At 37.8% G+C, this 20,884-nt stretch overlaps 2 protein-coding genes across 2 annotated transcripts in view; one reads left to right on the top strand and one right to left on the bottom strand.

Moving 5' to 3' along the window:
- Positions 1–7,607: 7,607 nt before the first annotated feature.
- Positions 7,608–20,884, bottom strand: part of LOC149165103 (SNF1-related protein kinase regulatory subunit beta-1-like) — a 69,670-nt gene continuing 56,393 nt past the window's right edge. Inside the window, exons 2-4 of the mRNA XM_089432239.1 lie at positions 8,778–8,959; positions 8,311–8,473; positions 7,608–8,209 (exon numbers count right to left, since the gene is read on the bottom strand). Of these exons, the coding sequence (XP_089288365.1) occupies positions 7,883–8,209; positions 8,311–8,473; positions 8,778–8,959 (672 nt within the window). The 3' untranslated portion in view covers positions 7,608–7,882. The remainder of the gene's footprint in view (positions 8,210–8,310; positions 8,474–8,777; positions 8,960–20,884) is intronic.
- LOC149165104 (uncharacterized) overlaps positions 9,253–20,884 on the top strand; it is a 58,235-nt gene continuing 46,603 nt past the window's right edge. Inside the window, exons 1-2 of the mRNA XM_089432518.1 lie at positions 9,253–9,264; positions 10,240–10,611. Coding sequence (XP_089288644.1) covers positions 9,253–9,264; positions 10,240–10,611 — 384 coding nt within the window. The remainder of the gene's footprint in view (positions 9,265–10,239; positions 10,612–20,884) is intronic.

The raw sequence follows: 20,884 nt of genomic DNA on the forward strand, positions 1-20,884 counted from the left end.
AGGCGGGACCTGCGCTCTAGAAAACCGGCAGTATTGATCGGGGTGCCCACAAATGGTAAGAGGTTTTGGACGAGAGCAGAGCGATTCCATACATCGATCGACGCGTGGAAAGCAGAGGTGAGAGAAAACCTCTGTTGATCACGCGCTATCAGTCGAGCAAGTCAACCGCGTGAAACGTGCGTATGGCATCGGATCTGGAGGACCCAGATCGGATGGCTGAGATTGCGCCCGATGGAAGAAGCGGAATCGACGAGGGAATACGCCATGATTTGTAAGAATTTGGAATCCATTTTGACCACCACAGTGGAGGAAAGACTCATCCACGACGTAACTGAAGAAACGAACCGACGAAGCAGGGTGGCGCCATTTAGAGGAGGACACGTGGCCACCTCCCTGAGCGCTGATGATGACGCCGAACAGGGAACTCCAAGCACAGGGGCAGAAGGTGAATCGACAGAGGCGGAAGAGGAACTGAACATGCATTGGAACAAATGGCTAAAATCCATGAACAGAGAAAATACACAATCGAGTTAATCAGCCATCGAGAGGGACAGAGAACCCTAGAGAGACAAAGAAAGAGAAAGAGACCAGAATCCTAAGGACGGAACACAGAGAAAGAAGACAGTAAAGCAAAGCAGAAGAGGACAGAGGGCCGAGCTGACCAAAGGCAGCATCGAGCACCAGAGAGCTTGAAGATTCAAGCCATCCCATAGAGGAATCTGTCCGGGCTGAGCACCACATTGGGCTCTCCCCTCTAGACCAGAAGGTCACAGAGCTGGTAGGAAGAAGCAGTGTGTGTACTCAAGTGGCTTTGGGAATCCAAGAACCACCCTGCCAAGCAAATTTGCTTCAGGAGTACTCACTTTGAGTCCCTGCATTATAATTCTCTGCTTAAAGATACAATAAAACAAGGCCACCACTAAAAGCTGAACCGGAGATGTAGCCCTGGAGAATAGGGTGAACTCCTTATTAAATTTCTTGTGTCTTTGTGTTTGCTTACTGTATTTCTCTGCTCTCTTTCCATTTAAATGTCTGTGTATTGGCAATCTGATCGATCTGTTGCTTAAATAACACAGAACACACACCAGCACATGAGTCTATAACACCTTTATTTAACAAATCTTTAACTAATGTCACTCATAGGGTGAATATCAGATCACCATCTCAAGTGAAGAAGGTCCCACCTCAAGTGAAAGAAGGGAGCAAGTTAGTAGGACAATCTTGAGCCCTAATCATCCACATGTGCGAGGAAAAAACAGATTTGCAGTAGGGTTGAGGATCAACCTCTAACTCAAAAATATACCTCAAGAAGAAACTCATTCTCTAGCCCAAGTATCAAAGAGAAGGAAGACTACCTAGCGAGGTAGAGGAGTAAAGGAAGACACCAGAGAAGAAGTCTCTAAGGAGACCTAGGGTTTCTATAGTTGCCAGAAAAAGAGCGAAGAAAAGTGCTATTAGTTGTCAAAAGAAGTACGAAGAAAGAGATCAAGGTGCATAGCAGAAGGCGGCATTGATTGAAGAATAAAAGGAAGAAAGAGTGTGTCTTGTGCTTGGAGGATCTACTGGTCAAGGGTCTAGGGTTTGGAATTTTTCAATTGAAGCTTCAATAAGGGAAATTTGCAGAAGGGTTTTCCTCTAGGAGAGAGAGGTTTTGCCCTGGCTGAGAGCGAACATCTGTGTTCTTGTCTCTTTTGTTTTGGTAAGTGTTTGATGAAGTAAGAAACGCACTAATAATAATAAGAGAATATTGTGCTAATAAGAAAAAGTAAAAAGTACCTCACAAATAGTTAGCATCGTCAGAATCTCATCCTACCTAGATGCCCTAGATTCTTCAACAAGATAAACCTACCAAACCTATAGAGCTTGGAAAAATATTTTGAATAGACCAAAGAGCACCCAAAATGGGGTTCATTTGTAGAATTTATGGGCCTAAGGAGTCGATATTCCAACTAGGTTCCTAGGTAAATTTCTCTCCTATCATCTCAACTCTTAGGGTTCAACTATACAGCCCTGCGTCTTGTGCCCTTAATTAATTATGTATTATATTTTGATTTTATACCTAAATCAAATCAACTACCTTTGACCTAAAATTGATTTATTTGGCATGATTCAATATGTGAGCATTATCGACATATGTTTACAAAGTGTTGAGGCCATATGTTGTTCTTGATCATTTCCCAAATCAAGTGTTTTTGTTTCTCCTTTTTTTACGCATTATGCATACATAAGGCATGATGATGGCCCTTTTAGCCCAAGATTTTGAACTCAAGTGTTAATACCAAATGTGATACCTTGCCTTCCAAGGGTAATCAACCAACCTAAATAATTATTTTTTTATGTTAACTTCTAAAGGAGAAACTCATAAATGTACACCCAAAATGGCATCAACAGTATTGGATTTACTAACAATGATACAACTCTTTTATTTAATTTAGGAACAAGTAAATAATCTACATCACTATATAATTATAATAATAGAAAGGCATGAAAGTTGTAAATTCTCATTCTTCTCATATTAGTCTGGCTATATATTACAAATCCTATATATTATGAAATAAACTAGGTTGCAATTAAAACAATAAATGAAAACTTGATCTATAGCAATCGATTCTCTCTCTCTAAAATCTTCAACCATAAATTAAATAACCATTGCAATCAAGGGAAATACTTGGCAACCAAGATGCATATTTTGCTATTTCCTACCCCATCCTTCAATCCACCCTCCTACAAGTCCAATGGCTACACCAATGGGGAGATCTAGCAACCAAGCAAACATGGCAAATAAGAAGACTCTCCTCCTAACCTAATCCTTTAAAACAATTGGTTAAAGGCCCCAAATGCCACAATCCCCAAGCCTGTACCAAATCTTTCCCCTCTAATAACTCAATTTGCATCTGCGTGGCTCCCATAACCAAGAAGGGCGTATGGAACCCCCAAATCACCTTCATGCATAAAACCTCCCATCATGCACACCAACCGACCAGAAATATATTATTATTTAATTTTCATGTTATCCTCCTCATGCCAAGTGACACCACATGCACATCTAACACAATCTCATGCATTAACTTGGTTAATCTCTCCAAATTTGCTCCCCTTTTAATTAATATTTATGTATATTTCTTTTAATTTTTTAAGTTATGACATCAATCACTCCCATTTAGATTACTATCATTAATCAAATGCAGCTACTAATAAGCTAATAGTGTCATGTAGGCATGAGGTGTGCATGTAGCCATCATTCATAAATCATGCATCTGCACTAGTAAGCAAACAATATCCTTAGAACTCCACATGTTAGAGTTATGAAATGAAATTTCTAAAATCCAAAGATCAAACACGCAACACAAGTAGTCATGCATGCATTCAATTCTATGTCTAGTTACCAATGGTCCCCGTCTAGTTCTTAGGTCTAACTCTTATGGCTACTAGTCCTTCCCACCTAGTACTCAAGTCTAAAGCTCGTAGTCACTAGTGATCTCCACCCAATACTCAAGTACAAATATGCTCTATTTTGCAAGTTTAGTCAGGTATGATCTTGGTCCTTCATTTATAACCACCATGTGTCCCCCTCCTAATGTTTCAATATAATCACTACCTTATTGACAACCACCAAATGTCCCCTTCTAGTGTTGCATTACATGCCCTAGGATCCTATTGATGATGGACTCTCTCACATCTAGACATTGATAATCTACACGATCCAACATTGGTATAGGAGGGAAATGAACCATTGGTATATAATTAGGGGTTGTGTCATCTCTTGTCACCAAATCGTAATATGGTGTAGTAACATCCTTCATGGGTATATTCCCCCAAAAGTTTTGGTACCAAATTGGTTATTTAGGTCAAGGGAATAGTGGTCATAACAAACTCTCACGCATAGCTCTGGTAGTAACTTGGTGATTTAGGTCAAGGGAACAATGGTCATAACAAACTCTCACACATATCACATCATGACAATTATAAGTCATCATCCATACAACACTATCAATTGTCTCCTAACATAAACCAAATCTTGTAATCAAAACTATAAATTGCATATAGCATCTATGTTTATCTAATCTTCATATTTGTTTATAATGCCACATTTCAAAGATAAATGTTCAATTTAGAGGAATTTGTTCATAATAGAAATTATGACTATGTGCTACATATGTATGACATGAAATCATCAATCATGGAACATACATTCATACTCTAAATTCAAAAAAGTATGCCATCGTTACATATACATGTATAAAGCAACCATTGAAACATCTCTATGTCTATATTTAAGAAAACCAACATAAATATATCATCGAGTCTCATTAAACCCATGTCATGTAAAATGTAGTATCTCAATCAACACACAATAGTTCAACACGTCACTAATGAACAAGGCAAACCAGCAAGCACTGCATATAATCAAGAAGGTATCATAAATGCAACAACCCCCTATATGGGATTACATATAATATATTGCATTACATGAACAACTAAACCATAACAACTGCAAATATTAAAGTCTATTAATAACAACATATTGGATGTCAAGGTAGTGTAAACATATGTCATTTGTGATTGCATATCCAAAAGTCAAAAGCCACATAAAACTATCTACTCACTAAAGTCATGTTAAATATACAATTAGGGTCTCTAGCCCAAACTTAGATAACTTGATTTAAATATAAGATTAAGATCCAAGTTAAATTTAATCAAGGCCAACCAAACAACTCTCAAAAAGTTATTTTTCACCAATTACAAATAGTATTAATGAAAAACCATGAACACAATTTTCCTAAAAATGAACTCTCAAAAAGTTGATATTTTTCACCAATTACAAAAAAGTATTAATGAAAGACCATGAACACAATTTTCCTAAAAATGAACCAAGATAGTTCAAAACTTCATATAAAAAAATAAATTAACATAATACTCCATAAAACTTCCAGTAGCTACACCTACATGAAAATTTATTAACATGACTATTGCAATGCTATTAAAGAGAACAATGAACAGGAAATTGTGAACACTAATAATAAGCATGCCTTAACATAGAAAGGAAGTCCAAGCTAGGGATACTTACTACAAACAATAAGCATGCCTTAACATAGAAAGGAAGTCTAGGATAGGGATACTTACTGAATGCAAGCTTCAAGATGAATAAATATTTACATGACTTAGGCTAAACCAAAAAAAAATGGAAGTAAACCTACTAACCTGGAGCAATAATAAACATATTCCCATGCCTTGCATTAACAATAATTTCTAAAAATTTAGAATTTAAAAAAACAAGAGGGCAAAAAATAAAAGCTTTCAACGACCCTCTTGGCTTTTTCACTAGAATCAAGAGAAAGATCATTTTCAAGGTTTAGTCCAATGCTCTTTCACAAAGCAGGCTTGGAATTTATTATTTAATATTGGGAGAAACAAAATAGATAATGGTCAAATGGGAAATTTACACTTACATCATTGTAATGTAAACCTAGAAAAGTATGGGAAATTTACACTTACATCAATGTAATGTAAACCTAGAAAAGTACATTGGAGAAGATGTAAAGAGAAAGTAATCCTTAAAACCTCAATTCATTAACCTTTGGTGTAAATGTGATTAAACAAAAATATGTGAATTTTTAAAGGAAGGCACCATATATAAATCGCAGAAGTGAAATCCCATGTCACTGAATTAATCAAAGGAAAAGTCTCAAAAGTGATGAGGAGGAGATATCTTGACTCGATGAAGAAACTCTAGATAAAGGGGTGTCTTTAAAGGATTGCATTAGATTCAAAGGATGTTTATCATAATTGAAATGAACATCTACCCTTGGAAAAGCTTATGCTTTTTATTTACATTTTATTTAGCTTTCAATGGAACTCTAATATAGTGCATTGACGAATTATTTATATTGGAGTCACAAAAGAAAATAAAATGCATATAAAATGATCAACAAAAAATATCCTTAAAGTGAAAGCCCTCCCATAACACATCATTTAAAAAGAATGCAACTCTTCAAGTAAGGAAAGATCAACATTTTTAAGATATTTGGAAATTAGAATTGATACATAGAAAAGGCAAGGAAGTTTTAAAGAGCTTTGCCTAAAACACCCTGAATGGAGACCTCTCAAGTGATAATAGAGTTATGATACCAATCCTTTTTTAAAAGTGGAATCTAGTGATTATGTTTTACCAAGGTTTGAGGATGGAGGGAGCAAATGGACAAACGCAATAAGTTTAGACAATGCTCCATGGGGGCATGCCCCCCACATTTTCCATGCTCCCATGATTGGGGGAGGCACCTAGGGGAACCTTTTCCCATGTCTATCCTTCAGGGAAACGGATTGGAAAATATTTCCACGATATGGGGATGTGTTTCCACCAAAGAGGACATTTGGGCAATCGCACCCCTCCCCCTCCCCCTCCCCCTCCCCGCGATGTCCCCCTTAGAATTTTTGTCCAACAATTCATGAAAATAGAACAAAGATGAGGGATGGGGATTAGAGCTTTGGGGGCTTTGTGACCTTGGTAATTAATGATAATTAAGTAAAAGTGACAACCTCTTTAATATCCTTTTATATCCTTTTACTTAAACTTTTCACATTTACCATTAATCATTTCAAGATGTTTGAAAGTGGTTCGAACCTTGTTGGACATCAAATGGAAAAAGTAAAATTTCACATCCCATTTAGAATTCAACCGGACTTCAAATGGAGAAAGTAAAATTTCACAACCCATTTAGAATTCAACAGACTTTTCCAGATTTCAGGATTGGCAAAGATTATAAGTCCATATAGTGCAGTCAAAGCAATCAAACTTGACAATGATAATGAATGAAATGATCCGGATGGATTTCAATTATCTGAAAATTCTCAAGCATACAAGATGCCACTCAATTTTAGAGACCCAGAAAGAACGTGCATTCACTTGAGAAAAGCAAAATGTAATGCAAGGAATTCAATTTAGCCACTCTTTCGGTGATTTCATTCCAAAAATTATCGTCTTTGAATCTCATGCCGTACGGGATAATGAAAAAAAAAAAAAAAAAGTGTTTAGATTTGTTTTATAAAAATATGGAAACAAAAAACCATATATACAGATATTGTTTAACAAAGCCATATATAGGCAGCCTTGCTTTTGGAAAATATAACAACGTATTGACGTTTTCTCGCACTACCGAAACCTAACGTGATAAAAGAGTCAGGATTCCAAATATTTTTGGATCAAACTTAAAGTTCAAATAGTTTTCCATTTGCTTTTTTTTTTAATGTATGAATTATAAAAGTCACTTTATCCACTGATGGCAATTTTTTTCATTTTTTTGCACTGGCTAACTTTATTCCCTGATGGCTAACTTTCATTGTCCCCAGCATCGAACACAAGCACAAACCAGGTGACTTAGGCATGTATTACTCTGAGTTGTAGTATGTATTGATATCAGCAAAGACTACACTACACAAACTTAACACGACATATCAGCAAAGACTACACTACACAAACTTCACACGACAAAGACTACACTTTTTTATTTTGGATGAGAAAAATGAGGATTAGTTCAATATAGCCAGCTGTTGCTTCACAAGTTGAAATCTAATTCAAATAGGGAACAGGCAGTTAGAGCTCCAGAGAATTAAATTTAAATTCGACAGAATTATTTTGTAATCACATTTGGAATCAAATTTATCAGTCAATCACTTCTGTTACACCAGGCACAAGGCAAAACTTGAGGGAAATTTTCAAAATTTGACAAACCAAAGACTTGCCTTTAGCTTGTAAACACAACTGGAGTACTAAATCTTAACTAAATTATGTGTTCAAAAAGGTATAGCTAAGTTATTAAGTGTAGCACTAAGCATAAACGTCAGAGAAGCAGAAAAGCAATATCCATCCAAATTTGCACTACTTTCAGGTTTTTACTTTGAGGGGTTTGTACAGGACAACAGTAACATATTTAGAGCGAAAACGGTGTGTTAGGCCAAGTGCCAGCACTGATTGAGAACTTTTCTCTTTCCCCACATAAAGATGGTTCAGAACTACATGCTGAGGCCGTGCTGCAACCCCTGGAGCTTCCACAGGAGGAACATTCAATAGTGTCAAATGCAAATGAGGTGGAACTGCAGGAGGGTCCTTGGCAAAGTCTTCTGGAGCTGGAAATGGACCATTGTAACTTGACTCTGGCGATTGAGGAGGCTCAAATTCTGCCACACTTTCCAAATTCTCAGGAACATAGTCCTGTGAAAAATTAATCAGAGGAAGCATAAAGCTCAACCATAATGATGTGTGATCAGTTTGGGTTAAGAAAATAAAGAAATAAAAAATGAGAAATATATTACCTGCACATCCAGGATATTCTTGACATTTCCCATCTCATCAGTTATCCATGGCAGATCAGGGACATATCTCCATTCACCGTCAACAATGAATTTGTACTGGTATACTCCTGACGGAAGTACCATCATAATAGTGAAATCTTTTCCTGATCTGTGCAAAGGCTTTCTGCAGAACATACATATAATCAACAAGCTACATGTGTTGAGGACAAATAATTAACTCCATTTAAAGATTTCTTTTTCATGGTGAGATTACTATTAGAAAATGATAACCAATAGTTTAATGCAAGCATCATATCCTTAAATGTAAGCCTATGGCTATACATAGTGTTAAAATAATTAAGGTTAGTGGCGACGATCTATTGTTTCTCTTTAGTATTCACCAAAAGAAGGGACAAATGATCATGACAGGAACTCAGAAAATGTGTCAAAGACTGTCCAACTAAAGATCTCAAATACTTGTAGCATACCTTGAGGTCCAATTATCCCAAGAACCTTCCACTGCTACATCATTGCCACCGTAGCTCCATGTTATCATGGTGGGAATGCCTCGTTCATAAAAAAGATCTTCAGAAGCAGATGAGTTGTACGTCCATGGATGGGTTGTGGCAGGTGCGCCTTCAGTGGAATTTGGGAGTGGAGCTACAGGAACCTACACAAGCAAATTTGTCACAAATGTTGCAGTTATGTGCTTCTACGCAAAAAACCCTGCTATAAACAATTCGCACTTACATGCTGAGAAATCATCTAACTTCACATAAAATGATGCTATCGACTTCCAAAAGCTTCTAGTTGCCATAGAACTTTGAAGTTAAGATACATATTAGATGGCCAAGTAGCATGGAGTGTAGTTTCTAGCTAACAAAAACATTAGCTGCTATGGGTGGGGATCTTAATAAGCATTACTTTCTATAATTCAGCTTTATAAGGTGAACAAATAAAAATATGAGCAGCCAGGTATGCAAACAGAATTTGCCACAAATGTAGGGAAGGATCCCCTGGGTTTCCTCACGACGTTTTCCTTGGAAAAAATTAAAAAAGGTATGCATACCGAAATACCATAAATGCAACCAACAAGCAATCAACAATTTATAAGTGTTTTAAGGAGTATATCAGAAGCAACCACAAGTATATTATATCCCATCAAAAACAAATGAATACCAATTTTTAAAAAAGATCAAGTGCATTTAAATTTTAAGAAAATCTAAGTTAATAGATGAAATTTAAAATTCTGCCAGCAAAACAAACAACACTAAGTTGCGGATTTACAATAACTTTTGTAAATCCAATTTTCATATTAACTCTCCACTAACAATGGACAGAAACAAAAGCCATGATATATTGCTAATGGCATTTAGAAATCAGGATTCCCTGTCATCAACAAAATTTGAATCCTTGGTTACAGGCTGTTAAGTGAAGGAAGGTGGCTGCCCCACTAACTGAAGTGGAAGGGGTCATCCACGCCAAAATCATCAAGGAACATAATAGGAAGGAATCTATTTCTCTTTTGTTAAAATTGGCAACTAGGGCCAAACTCCATGTGGGTCATCTTATTTATGGAAGCTGATATTTTTCTTGGATCCCTCTCATCAAGAGGTGTAGGACTGATCTAAAGATCATCCGATTCCAATAAGTATTTATGAAGATATGAATTTATTTTGATTATGGACAAATTGTCAAGTCGGCCAGCAACTTATGTAGGCTCAGAAGCCCAGCAGTCATGTCTATTCAATCTCTACGTTTTAGTATAAATAAAAGAGGACTTGAAGTCTTTTGTCACACACACACACTCTTGTGATCTCACTTCATCCTGTTTTGGGTTTGATGAAGATGAGAGCTAGAGGGAGTGCCCTAGGGTATAAGCTGCCCTATATAACATGCCCTAGATCTAAATGCAGTCATGGGAGAATAAGCTCTACGTTGCTTAAAAAGCTGGAAAAGCCAGAAAAGTCAGAACTGTCGGAACTACAAGAAAAGCCAGAACTGCCAGAACTGCCGAAAAAGCCGAAAATGCCGGAATTGCCAGAAAAGCCGCAAAAGCCAGAACTACTAGAAAAGTCGGAACTACCGAAACTACCAGAAAAGCCAGAGCTGCCGGAACTGCCAGAAAAGCCGGAAAAGCCAGAACTACCGAAACTGCCGGAAAAGACGGAAAAGCCGGAATTGCTAGAAAAGCCGAAATTGCCAGAAAAGCTGGAAATGCTGGAAAATCCGGAACTGCCAGAAAAGCCGGAAAAGTCGGAACTGCCGGAAAAGCCAGAACCGGAAAAACCGGAACTACCGGGAACTACCGAAACAGCCAGAGCATCTATCTCTGAAGGAGAGAAGCATGCAAGGGACAGCTAACTAACATTGGGATAGTTGTATGGCACTTAGCAGCAAATACACCAAGCATGTAATGTTACATCTAGCATGCAAGGGACAACTAGCATGCAACAACAAGCATGGTAAGGACAACAAGCATGCTAGGGACAACAAGCAAGCAAGGTGCAGCCAACACATAGGTCAGGATGGCAACATGGTGCAGCAATGGCACATAATGCAGTACAGTGTTGGGTACAGTCATGATTAATGAAGCGTGATGAGATGCGGCATAGTGATGATGGGTGCAGCATGGTGCAGCGCGGTGAGGTGCAACATGATGACGAAATGCAACACAATGATAGGTGAAGGAGCCACCTTGGAGAATAGTTGAAGCAGCATGTCTTCAACTGATCTCATGTATCATCTTCTTAGAGATGATCTATGCTCTTATCTAGATAAGTCAAAGTGTTGACTTCTGTTGTAAATGTACTCTCTCTCTCTCTCTCTCTCTCTCTCTCTCTACTGAACTATTGAAGAACATATAAGAAGAATTGATCAAGGGTTTCCCCACATTGGGGTTTGTCCCTGGCTAGCGCCACATCTTGTGTCCTCTTGTCTTGGCTTGTCTTCTGCGATTTATATTTATGTTCTATCTGCAGTTTACTTTAATGCTGATGTGATTGCTAATCTGGAAAAGATATTGAGCTAACTGTGAAAATTGAAATAAATTGCTCTAGCATAGAACATACCTAAAATTAACATGGTATCAGAGCTGAGGTGAAGACAATGCCCAAGCAAGAGTGAAAGAGCAATCACCGAAGACAGTTGGGAAAGGACAAAAGGATCAATGGATTCCTCATCCCTCTTCAAATTCACCAAGGGTGAAGTCGAAGCAGAGAATATTATCAGAATGGCGCAGCGGAATATGGCCTACCTAAAGATCGCTTCATTGGAAGACCGGATCTCAGGGTGGAAGGAAAGGCAGATAACTAGTTCGGCCATTATGCGAAGGAGTGTCTGAATGGCAAGGACACATCACTTGATGATGATAACAATCATTCCAGGGACATCTTCAAGGATCAAAGGAATGACAGGTAATGCAGGTCATCAAGTAAATGGCAGACTCTTCATAGAAAGCAAGGAACCCCAGGTATGAAGAATCAAATGTTGTTTCTGATAAGATAAAGAAGCGTTATCTTGTATTGGCCCTGTTGACCACTACTGGTCAACTACCCATGCAGTACACCCCCTTTTTCTTTGCAAGAATGGGGCAGCACCTGATCAGCGTGTCCGTGCCAGCCTACAGTCATCAGCAGCTTGATCATTTCAATTGTAAACCCAGTCTGCATGTATGAATTGTAAATAATCTAAGCAGATCAGAGTCATGTATGTAAAATTGCCTAGGTGGACCTAACTTTCTATGATAATTTATGTCCCGGAAGGTTTTTCGTCTCACCGATCCATGGATCGGCAGAGTTTTCCTTCAAACCTGACCCCAAAGCCGGGATGGATTTTGTCATTAGAACTTTAGGAGAATCCTAGTGTGTTAATATGCTAGATTATAGTTGTGTCGCAGAACTGGGTGATTTATGAGGGTTTGTGTTAAGTGGGCTTGTCCCCTTGAGATGTAAGTTGTAAAAGTCATGATGTAATGTGTTTTGAGGGTCGAAAAATGTTTTAAATCCCCTCGTGAGTCCTAAGTCCTAGGTCCTGGGTGATGTTTCCAAAGGTTTAGTTCGATGATCCATTTAAAAAAAGAAATAAAATAATAAAATAAATAAAAAATTTAAAATTTTAAAAAATGAAATAAATAAAAAATAATTAAAAAAAAAATTAAAAATTTAAAAATTTAAAAAATAATAATAAAATAATAAATAATAAAAAAATTTAAAAAATTTAAAAATTTAAAAAATGAAATAAATAAAAAATAATAAAAAAAAAAAAAATTTAAAATTTAAAAATTTAAAAAATAATAATAAAATAATAAATAATAAAAAAATTTAAAAAAAAAAATGAAATAAATAAAAAAATAATAAAATAAAAATAATAATTTAAAAATTTAAAAAAATAATAATAAAAAATTAATTGAATAAATCGACGGATGAGATCAAGAGATGTCTTGATCTTCATCAACGGTCGAGATCATTTCTACATGGATCATTCGAACTAGCCGTTGGGATCATTTCCTTTATATAGGGTCTTAGGTGGTCATTTCAGATTCATTCGATCTATGAGTCTAAGACTGAAGAAGCTCTCTTGTAAATTTGTTTCTGGTTAATAAAGGAAGACTTTGGGGTCCATATCTTGCTGGTGTTACTCTCTTGGAATGCTGTGAAATCATTTCATTTTCTGCATATGTTATTTTCAGCCATTAATAATAGCTTTTCGTAGAGTATTGTGAGCACAGGTATCTTGTTCACTTGCTGGGGTTTGGGTGCTGTTAGGGTTTCTGAAGTAATGGCAGGTATCTCCATTACTGTTTGAGATCTAGCAGCATTTTTGCCCTTTGTTGACGGTTGTTTTGAGCTGTGCAGAAAACATTTTCTGAAGGAAATTTGTGGGCGTTCGGGGAAGTTCTCGGCTGAACCAGCTAACTCCCGCAAGCATTTTTTTTGCTGAGCCAAGTTGGACTTGATCCTGGGTCTATCATTCGGTTTATTTTTCTAAGTTTGCATGAGAGATTTTCTGAAGTTCTTCACAGTGACGATCTGAAATTTCTGTTCTTTAAAATGTTTTCCGTGCTTATTGCTGAATCTGGCTGTTAAGGGGCCAAATCTGTAAATTAATTAGCTGATCTAGGGTTTTAATTTTTGCTTTATGCAGTTTTTTTATTAGGGTTTAGGGTTTTTTTTTTTGGTTTCATTTTAGCACATTCATCTTTTCAAAGTTTTTTTTTTTTTTTTTTATCGCTGGATATCGTTTTGGTCATGTGATTTAGCTGATGATAGATGGTTGCTGTCCATGGTCCATGTTCCTATATCATTTAACAAGTAATCGTTTCTACATCAATCTCTTAAGGCACTGGTCTGCTCAATTAATCAAATCCATCGAGTGCATTTTTATATCGTATCTCGTGTCTCCCAACCAACTGGTCGACAGTTGGTCTCACCATCTCACAGGGTCTACCCCCCTTAGCCGCGGGAGACGGGCTTAAACGGAGGGATCGGGGATCAGAGTGACAGCCCCCGGTCTGAGCGTTGTCGTGTCAATCCGCGCGACAACATTTTTTGGCGCCGTTGCCGAGGATAGAATTTTTCTGTCCTTGGTGTTTCAACGACTTTTCATCATTCATCGTTCATCTTTTTATCATTCATTTGAGCCGGCAACGCCAACATTTTTTGGCGCCGTTGCCGGGGACAGAGTTTTTCTGTTCCTGGAGTTTCATCGACATTCACCTTATCATCTTTCTCATCTCTCATTTTGAGCTGGCAAATTCAACCTTTTGGGTTATCATTTGGATCTTTTATTGCTTTATTTTTCGCCATATCAGTAGCATCTCTTCGGTCTGTTTTTTGTTTGGGTGGCAACTCCACTTTCTCATTTTTCCAGACAAGAAGCTTTCCTCATATCTGCTTGTGGTTACTTTTTGGATCCTAGAATCAGATTCATTGTTCAAGTGGCGACTGCACTTCTCTCATCGTTTAATTTTCTTGAGCAGAAATCTCTTTCTATCATCCATTTGATCCTTCATTGTTCATCATGGATTATTCATTTAAACCATGTCATTTTACTGATAATCTCCATGATCTTCCGAAAGAGGCCGTTGGTAAATTATTTAAGTTCTCGGGTGGTGATTCGGTCACTGTTGAACAGCATTTAAACAGGTTTACTTGTGTAATGATCTTATATTGTAGATTTCCTCAATATAATCATGAAGATTTCAAGATGCGTCTATTTGTCCATTCTTTAGAGGGTGATGCCTTGAATTGGTTTAATAATTTTCCTAATGATTTTTTCACTTCTTTACAAGACATTCTCAATGCTTTTAAAGATAGATATGATAGTCCAAACAGCTTGACTTCTGCCTCTAAAATTGTGCAACAGAATGAAAGTAATTTGATAATAGGTCCAGCTGAAAGATCCCAAGACGATTCATCGTGTCAGAATGTGTCATCCACCGGAAATATTGCAGATCAAGTTCATGATAGTGAAAAATCAGGGACAAATGACAATGAAAGGGAAGAGCAAAAGCAAATTTTACGAAATCTAATGATGCTGGTAAGGAATATGGAAATCAACCAAACTAATTATGTCAATGATGTGAAAACTTTATGCGCCCACCTGGAAAAACGTAATAGGGAGATTGAGGTCACGCAAAGTCACCATGCTAGAGAAATTGAGGCCATGAAAACTAAATAAGAAACAGAAATTAGAAACATGCATAGCAAGATGTCAGTCTTAGAAGAGAATATGGTGACCATTAAAGCTAATCATGATAGGGAAATTGACTCTATGCAAAACAATTTATTAACTATGGATGAGGAAATGACTATCATAACGTTCAATCATAACAATCAGTTGGCTGACATGCAAGCGAATCATGAAGAAGAAATAAATTTCATGCAACATTGCTTGATGGACATAAAAGAAAAGAATGATAAAGTAATAAAACACATGCAAGAGCACCATGCCATACAAATCAGTGCTATAAGGGATGAATGCTCTAGACAGATAAATGCCATTAGAATACAGGTTCAAAGGTTTCAACAATTGGAAGATAAGAGAAACCAGCAAACATCAACAGATCAGGAGTCTTCTCATTTGCTGCAACAAGATTCATCTTATTATTGGGAGGTTGTTGATTCGATTGAAAGATGGTTGATTGAGGGTGATCCAGACAGACTTAAGAATGATAAAGATCAGATGCAAGATGAAGAAAGACATAGCACGCATATCTTACATACTTCATCTGATAGCTTTGAAACAGAAAGTACCAGGTCATCAGTAATTCAACCAGCCAGAAAGAAAAAACGCAAGAGAAAGAAAATGAGAAGAAGATTTGACGCATCAGACAGCCGCAAGCAGCTTGATTTTCGGATAGGAAAGAGTCCTACCATATGCAAAATTGGACATGGCACATCCGACAAGCAGCCGACAGATTTCCTGAAAGCAGGCAAATGCTCAGTATGCACTATATTGAACACATCTGATGCCATGGGGCATTCTCTGTATCGTATTTCTAACCCTACTCCTTGTTTTTTTTCAGCATTTTCGTTTCTGCTTTAGATAGTTAATAAATGAAGAGCTTTTATCTTTATTGTGCTTAATGTATATGATGATTTTGGATGGACGCTACTTATTTTTGTGTTGTATGGATGCAGATTCTGGATTCTCACATTCCTGCAAGCAGCAACGTGTCCCCAAGTAGAGCCAGATGTTGACCACTACTGGTCAACTACCCATGCAGTACACCCCCTTTTTCTTTGCAAGAATGGGGCAGCACCTGATCAGCGTGTCCGTGCCAGCCTACAGTCATCAGCAGCTTGATCATTTCAATTGTAAACCCAGTCTGCATGTATGAATTGTAAATAATCTAAGCAGATCAGAGTCATGTATGTAAAATTGCCTAGGTGGACCTAACTTTCTATGATAATTTATGTCCCGGAAGGTTTTTCGTCTCACCGATCCATGGATCGGCAGAGTTTTCCTTCAAACCTAACCCCAAAGCCGGGATGGATTTTGTCATTAGAACTTTAGGAGAATCCTAGTGTGTTAATATGCTAGATTATAGTTGTGTCGCAGAACTGGGTGATTTATGAGGGTCTGTGTTAAGTGGGCTTGTCCCCTTGAGATGTAAGTTGTAAAAGTATGATGTAATGTGTCTTGAGGGTCGAAAAATGTTTTAAATCCCCTCGTGAGTCCTAAGTCCTAGGTCCTGGGTGATGTTTCCAAAGGTTTAGTTCGATGATCCATTTAAAAAATGAAATAAAATAATAAAATAAATAAAAAATTTAAAAAAATGAAATAAATAAAAAATAATAAAAAAAAAAATTTAAAAATTTAAAAATTTAAAAAATAATAATAAAATAATAAATAATAAAAAAATTTAAAAAATGAAATAAATAAAAAATAATAAAAAAAAAAATTAAAAATTTAAAAATTTAAAAAATAATAATAAAATAATAAATAATAAAAAATTAAAAATTTAAAAAAATGAAATAAATAAAAAATAAAAAATAAAAAATTTAAAAATTTAAAAAATAATAATAAAATAATAAATAATAAAAAATTTAAAAAAAAAAAAAAAAAATAAAAAAATAATAAAAAAAAATTTAAAATTTAAAAATTTAAAAAAATAATAATAAAATAATAAATAATAAGAAATTTAAAAAATAATAATAAAAAATTAATTGAATAAATTGACGGATGAGATCAAGAGATGTCTTGATCTTCATCAATGGTCGAGATCATTTCTACATGGATCATTCGAACTAGCCGTTGGGATCATTTCCTTTATATAGGGTCTTAGGTGGTCATTTCAGATTCATTCGATCTGTGAGTCTAAGACTGAAGAAGCTCTCTTGTAAATCTGTTTCTGGTTAATAAAGGAAGACTTTGGGGTCCATATCTTGCTGGTGTTACTCTCTTGGAATGTTGTGAGATCATTTCATTTTCTGCATATGTTATTTTCAGCCATTAATAATAGCTTTTCGTAGAGTACTGTGAGCACAGGTATCTTGTTCACTTGCTGGGGTTTGGGTGCTGTTAGGGTTTCTGAAGTAATGGCAGGTATCTCCATTACTGTTTGAGATCTAGCAGCATTTTTGCCCTCTTTGTTGACGGTTGTTTTGAGCTGTGCAGAAAACATTTTCTGAAGGAAATTTGTGGGCGTTCGGGGAAGTTCTCGGCTGAACCAGCCAACTCCCGCAAGCATTTTTTTTGCTGAGCCCAGTTGGACTTGATCCTGGGTCTATCATTCGGTTTATTTTTCTAAGTTTGCATGAGAGATTTTCTGAAGTTCTTCACAGTGACGATCTGAAATTTATGTTCTTTAAAATGTTTTTCGTGCTTATTGCTGAATCTGGCTATTAAGGGGCCAAATCTGTAAATTAATTAGCTGATCTAGGGTTTTAATTTTTGCTTTATGCAGTTTTTTTATTAGGGTTTAGGGTTTTTTTTTTTGGTTTCATTTTAGCACATTCATCTTTTCAAAGTTTTTTTTTTTTTTTTTTATCGCTGGATATCGTTTTGGTCATGTGATTTAGCTGATGATAGATGGTTGTTGTCCATGGTCCATGTTCCTATATCATTTAACAAGTAATCGTTTCTACATCAATCTCTTAAGGCACTGGTCTGCTCAATTAATCAAATCCATCGAGTGCATTTTTATATCGTATCTCGTGTCTCCCAACCAACTGGTCGACAGTTGGTCTCACCATCTCACAGGGTTTACCCCCCTTAGCCGCGGGAGACGGGCTTAAACGGAGGGATCGGGGATCAGAGTGACAGCCCCCGGTCTGAGCGTTGTCGTGTCAATCCGCGCGACAACAGGCCCTCTCCTTCAGATTCTTTGGGAATCTAGCTTACTGATTGTAGTGATTCAAGGGACTTCATCGGATAGATGGGTGCACTCTCTAATTTGGTAGAGATCGAAACAATCGTGGGATTATAATTGGAGCCGATGCCACCTATCCCGGAAAGGGTGTAGGGAATGTTATCCCTCAATTGAATGAGGGTAACTCAATTCATTTACAGAATCTCTTTTATGAACCTGCTCGCAAGAAGAACCTAGTGTCCATTTCAGCAATGGAAGTCAAAGGTTTCAGGGTGGCACTCATCGATGGAAAGGTACATGTTTGAAAATAGAATTTTTAAAGATGTTTTTGAGTTCAGGGTTGTATCAAGTTGCAAGAAGTCCACTGGGGACCATGTCCATTGACACATAGCACCGAAGGTCTGTGAGTCAGATGGTGACAGGGATGCCTAAATTCAAAAAGAGCATGAAAGTACATCTCTGAGATGTACCAAAGGAAAATCTTACAAGGGGACCATTCCCCTCATGTAGCAGGTCCACAAGTTTGGAACAACCCGAGGAGTTTGAGATTCATGATCAGGAATCTCATGTATACAGGTGGAAGAAAGCCCTCTATGGCTTGAAGCAAAACTCCTCGGGCATAGTATGAGAGGATTGATAGTTGTCAGATGAAGCTGAGATTCACTAGGAGTGAAACTGATCCAAACCATTACGCGAAGGTTGTGGATGATAGACCTCTCATATCGGCACCTTATTCATGATCAGGAATCTCATGTATACAGGTGGAAGAAAGCCCACTATGGCTTGAAGCAAAACTCCCCGGGCATAGTATGAGAGGATTGATAGCTGTCAGATGAAGCTGAGATTCACTAGGAGTGAAACCGATCCAAACCATTACCCGAAGGTTGTGGATGACAGACCTCTCATACCGGCACCTTATGAGGACGACCTATTTCTGACAGGTGCAGACCCTCTCATTTGCAGAAGTACGAGGAAGTTGGATTCAGAATGTGGAATGATAAACTGCAAGCCTGTGACTACCTCGAGGATATTAACTTTCAGAAGTTATATGGTAGTGATGTGAGACCAGATTTGGGAAATGCCTCTGAGTTTCATAAACTCATTCTCGTTGATGTTCTTGGTGAACTTCCGCCCGGACATATGTTTTGCAGTTAGCATGGTGAGCTCATATTTGGTTGAGCCTCACTGGATTGGTGCCAAGAATATTCTGAGATATATTCGGGGCACAATCTCTCATGGATTGAGATACACTGCCGGAAACATGAAACTGCATGATTATTCGAATGCTGAGTGGGCAGGCAGTGTGGAGGATCACTAGAGCACTTCTCAGTGCTGGTTCTCTTTGGATTCTACTTCGATATCATGGATGAGCAAGAAGCAGAAGTCAGTTGCTATAAGCACCGCCGAGACTGAATACACAGCTACGAGTATGATCTCGTGTGAAGCTGCATGGTTGCTGAAGCTCTTAAGTGAGTTGTTTGTACACACGATGAATACCACTATGATTCTCTGTAACAACCAGAGGTGGGATTTGATTATTGAGGAATCCTGTATTCGATGATTGCTCCAACAGATAGACATCAGATACTACCTTATCTGGGATATGGTAAGTCAATGAGTGAGGATGCTCCATCACATTGAGACTGATGTACAGGTTGCAGACATTTTTTGTCAAAGCCCCGGGGAAAGGTCAAATCTGTAACTTTCCCGAACGACTTGGAGTCGTTGAGAGACCTTCTTATAAGGGTCCTACATGTTGCATTCATTGAGTTCTGGGAGCTCTGGGGGGCTTGGGGTACTTACTGGAGCAACATACGACCACAGGGCGACTCACCCTCCCCTGAAGGTGCGGTATGGAACAAGATGATTCGTTCTCTTGTGGGCCAAGATGATTCATTCTCCTGTGGGCCAAGATGATTCGTTCTCCGTGGCGATTGTGGAACAGGATGATTCATTCTCCTGTGGGCCAGGATGATTCGTTCTCCATGGCAGGATGGTTCGTTCTCCGTGGCGATTGTGGAACAGGAAGATTCGTTCTCCATGGCGATTGTGGAACAGGGAGATTCGTTCTCCTGTGGGCCAGGATGATTCATTCTCCGTGGCGACTGTGGAACAGGATGATTCGTTCTCCTGTGGGCCAAGATGATTCGTTCTCTGTGGCGACTGTGGGCCAGGATGATTCGTTCTCCTATGGGCCAGGATGATTCGTTCTCTGTGGCGACTGTGGGCCAAGATGATTTATTCTTCGTGGCATCCACTAACAGGATGATTTGTTCTCCTATGGAAAGGATGATTCGTTCTCTTGTGGACAGGATGATTCGTTCTCCTGTCGAGGCATCCTACCCATGCATTCTAGGACTCATGGGAAGTACCTCTCATCTGATCAATGAGCAGGGAAATGACGATAGGGACCATAGTAGTTCTATCTATGGACGCATCATTGTATCTACCGTACTCCCTATGCTAAGATGACCTCCATTGATCTGGGATCAATAAGAGTGGTTTGAGACACTCTCTTGTGATATTGATCTGGGATCAATGAAACTGATATGGGATCAGTGTGAGTGGTTTGGGACACTCTCTTGTGATATTGATCTGGGATCAATAAAACTGACTTCGGGTCAATAAGAGTGATGTGACACACTCTCTTCAGATGAAACTGACTTCGGGTCAGTAGAGAATGGTATGAGACATTCTTGATCAATTCTTCTTCTTCATGGTTCAGCAGAGCAGAGCAGTGCAGGGCACTGATGGCAGAGATAGTACAGTCGAACATAT

Source organism: Pinus tabuliformis, chromosome 5_1, assembly GCF_031772625.1.
Source record: "Pinus tabuliformis cultivar Carrire ecotype Pingquan chromosome 5_1, CPIR1, whole genome shotgun sequence".
Classification (NCBI taxonomy): Eukaryota; Viridiplantae; Streptophyta; class Pinopsida; order Pinales; family Pinaceae; genus Pinus; species Pinus tabuliformis.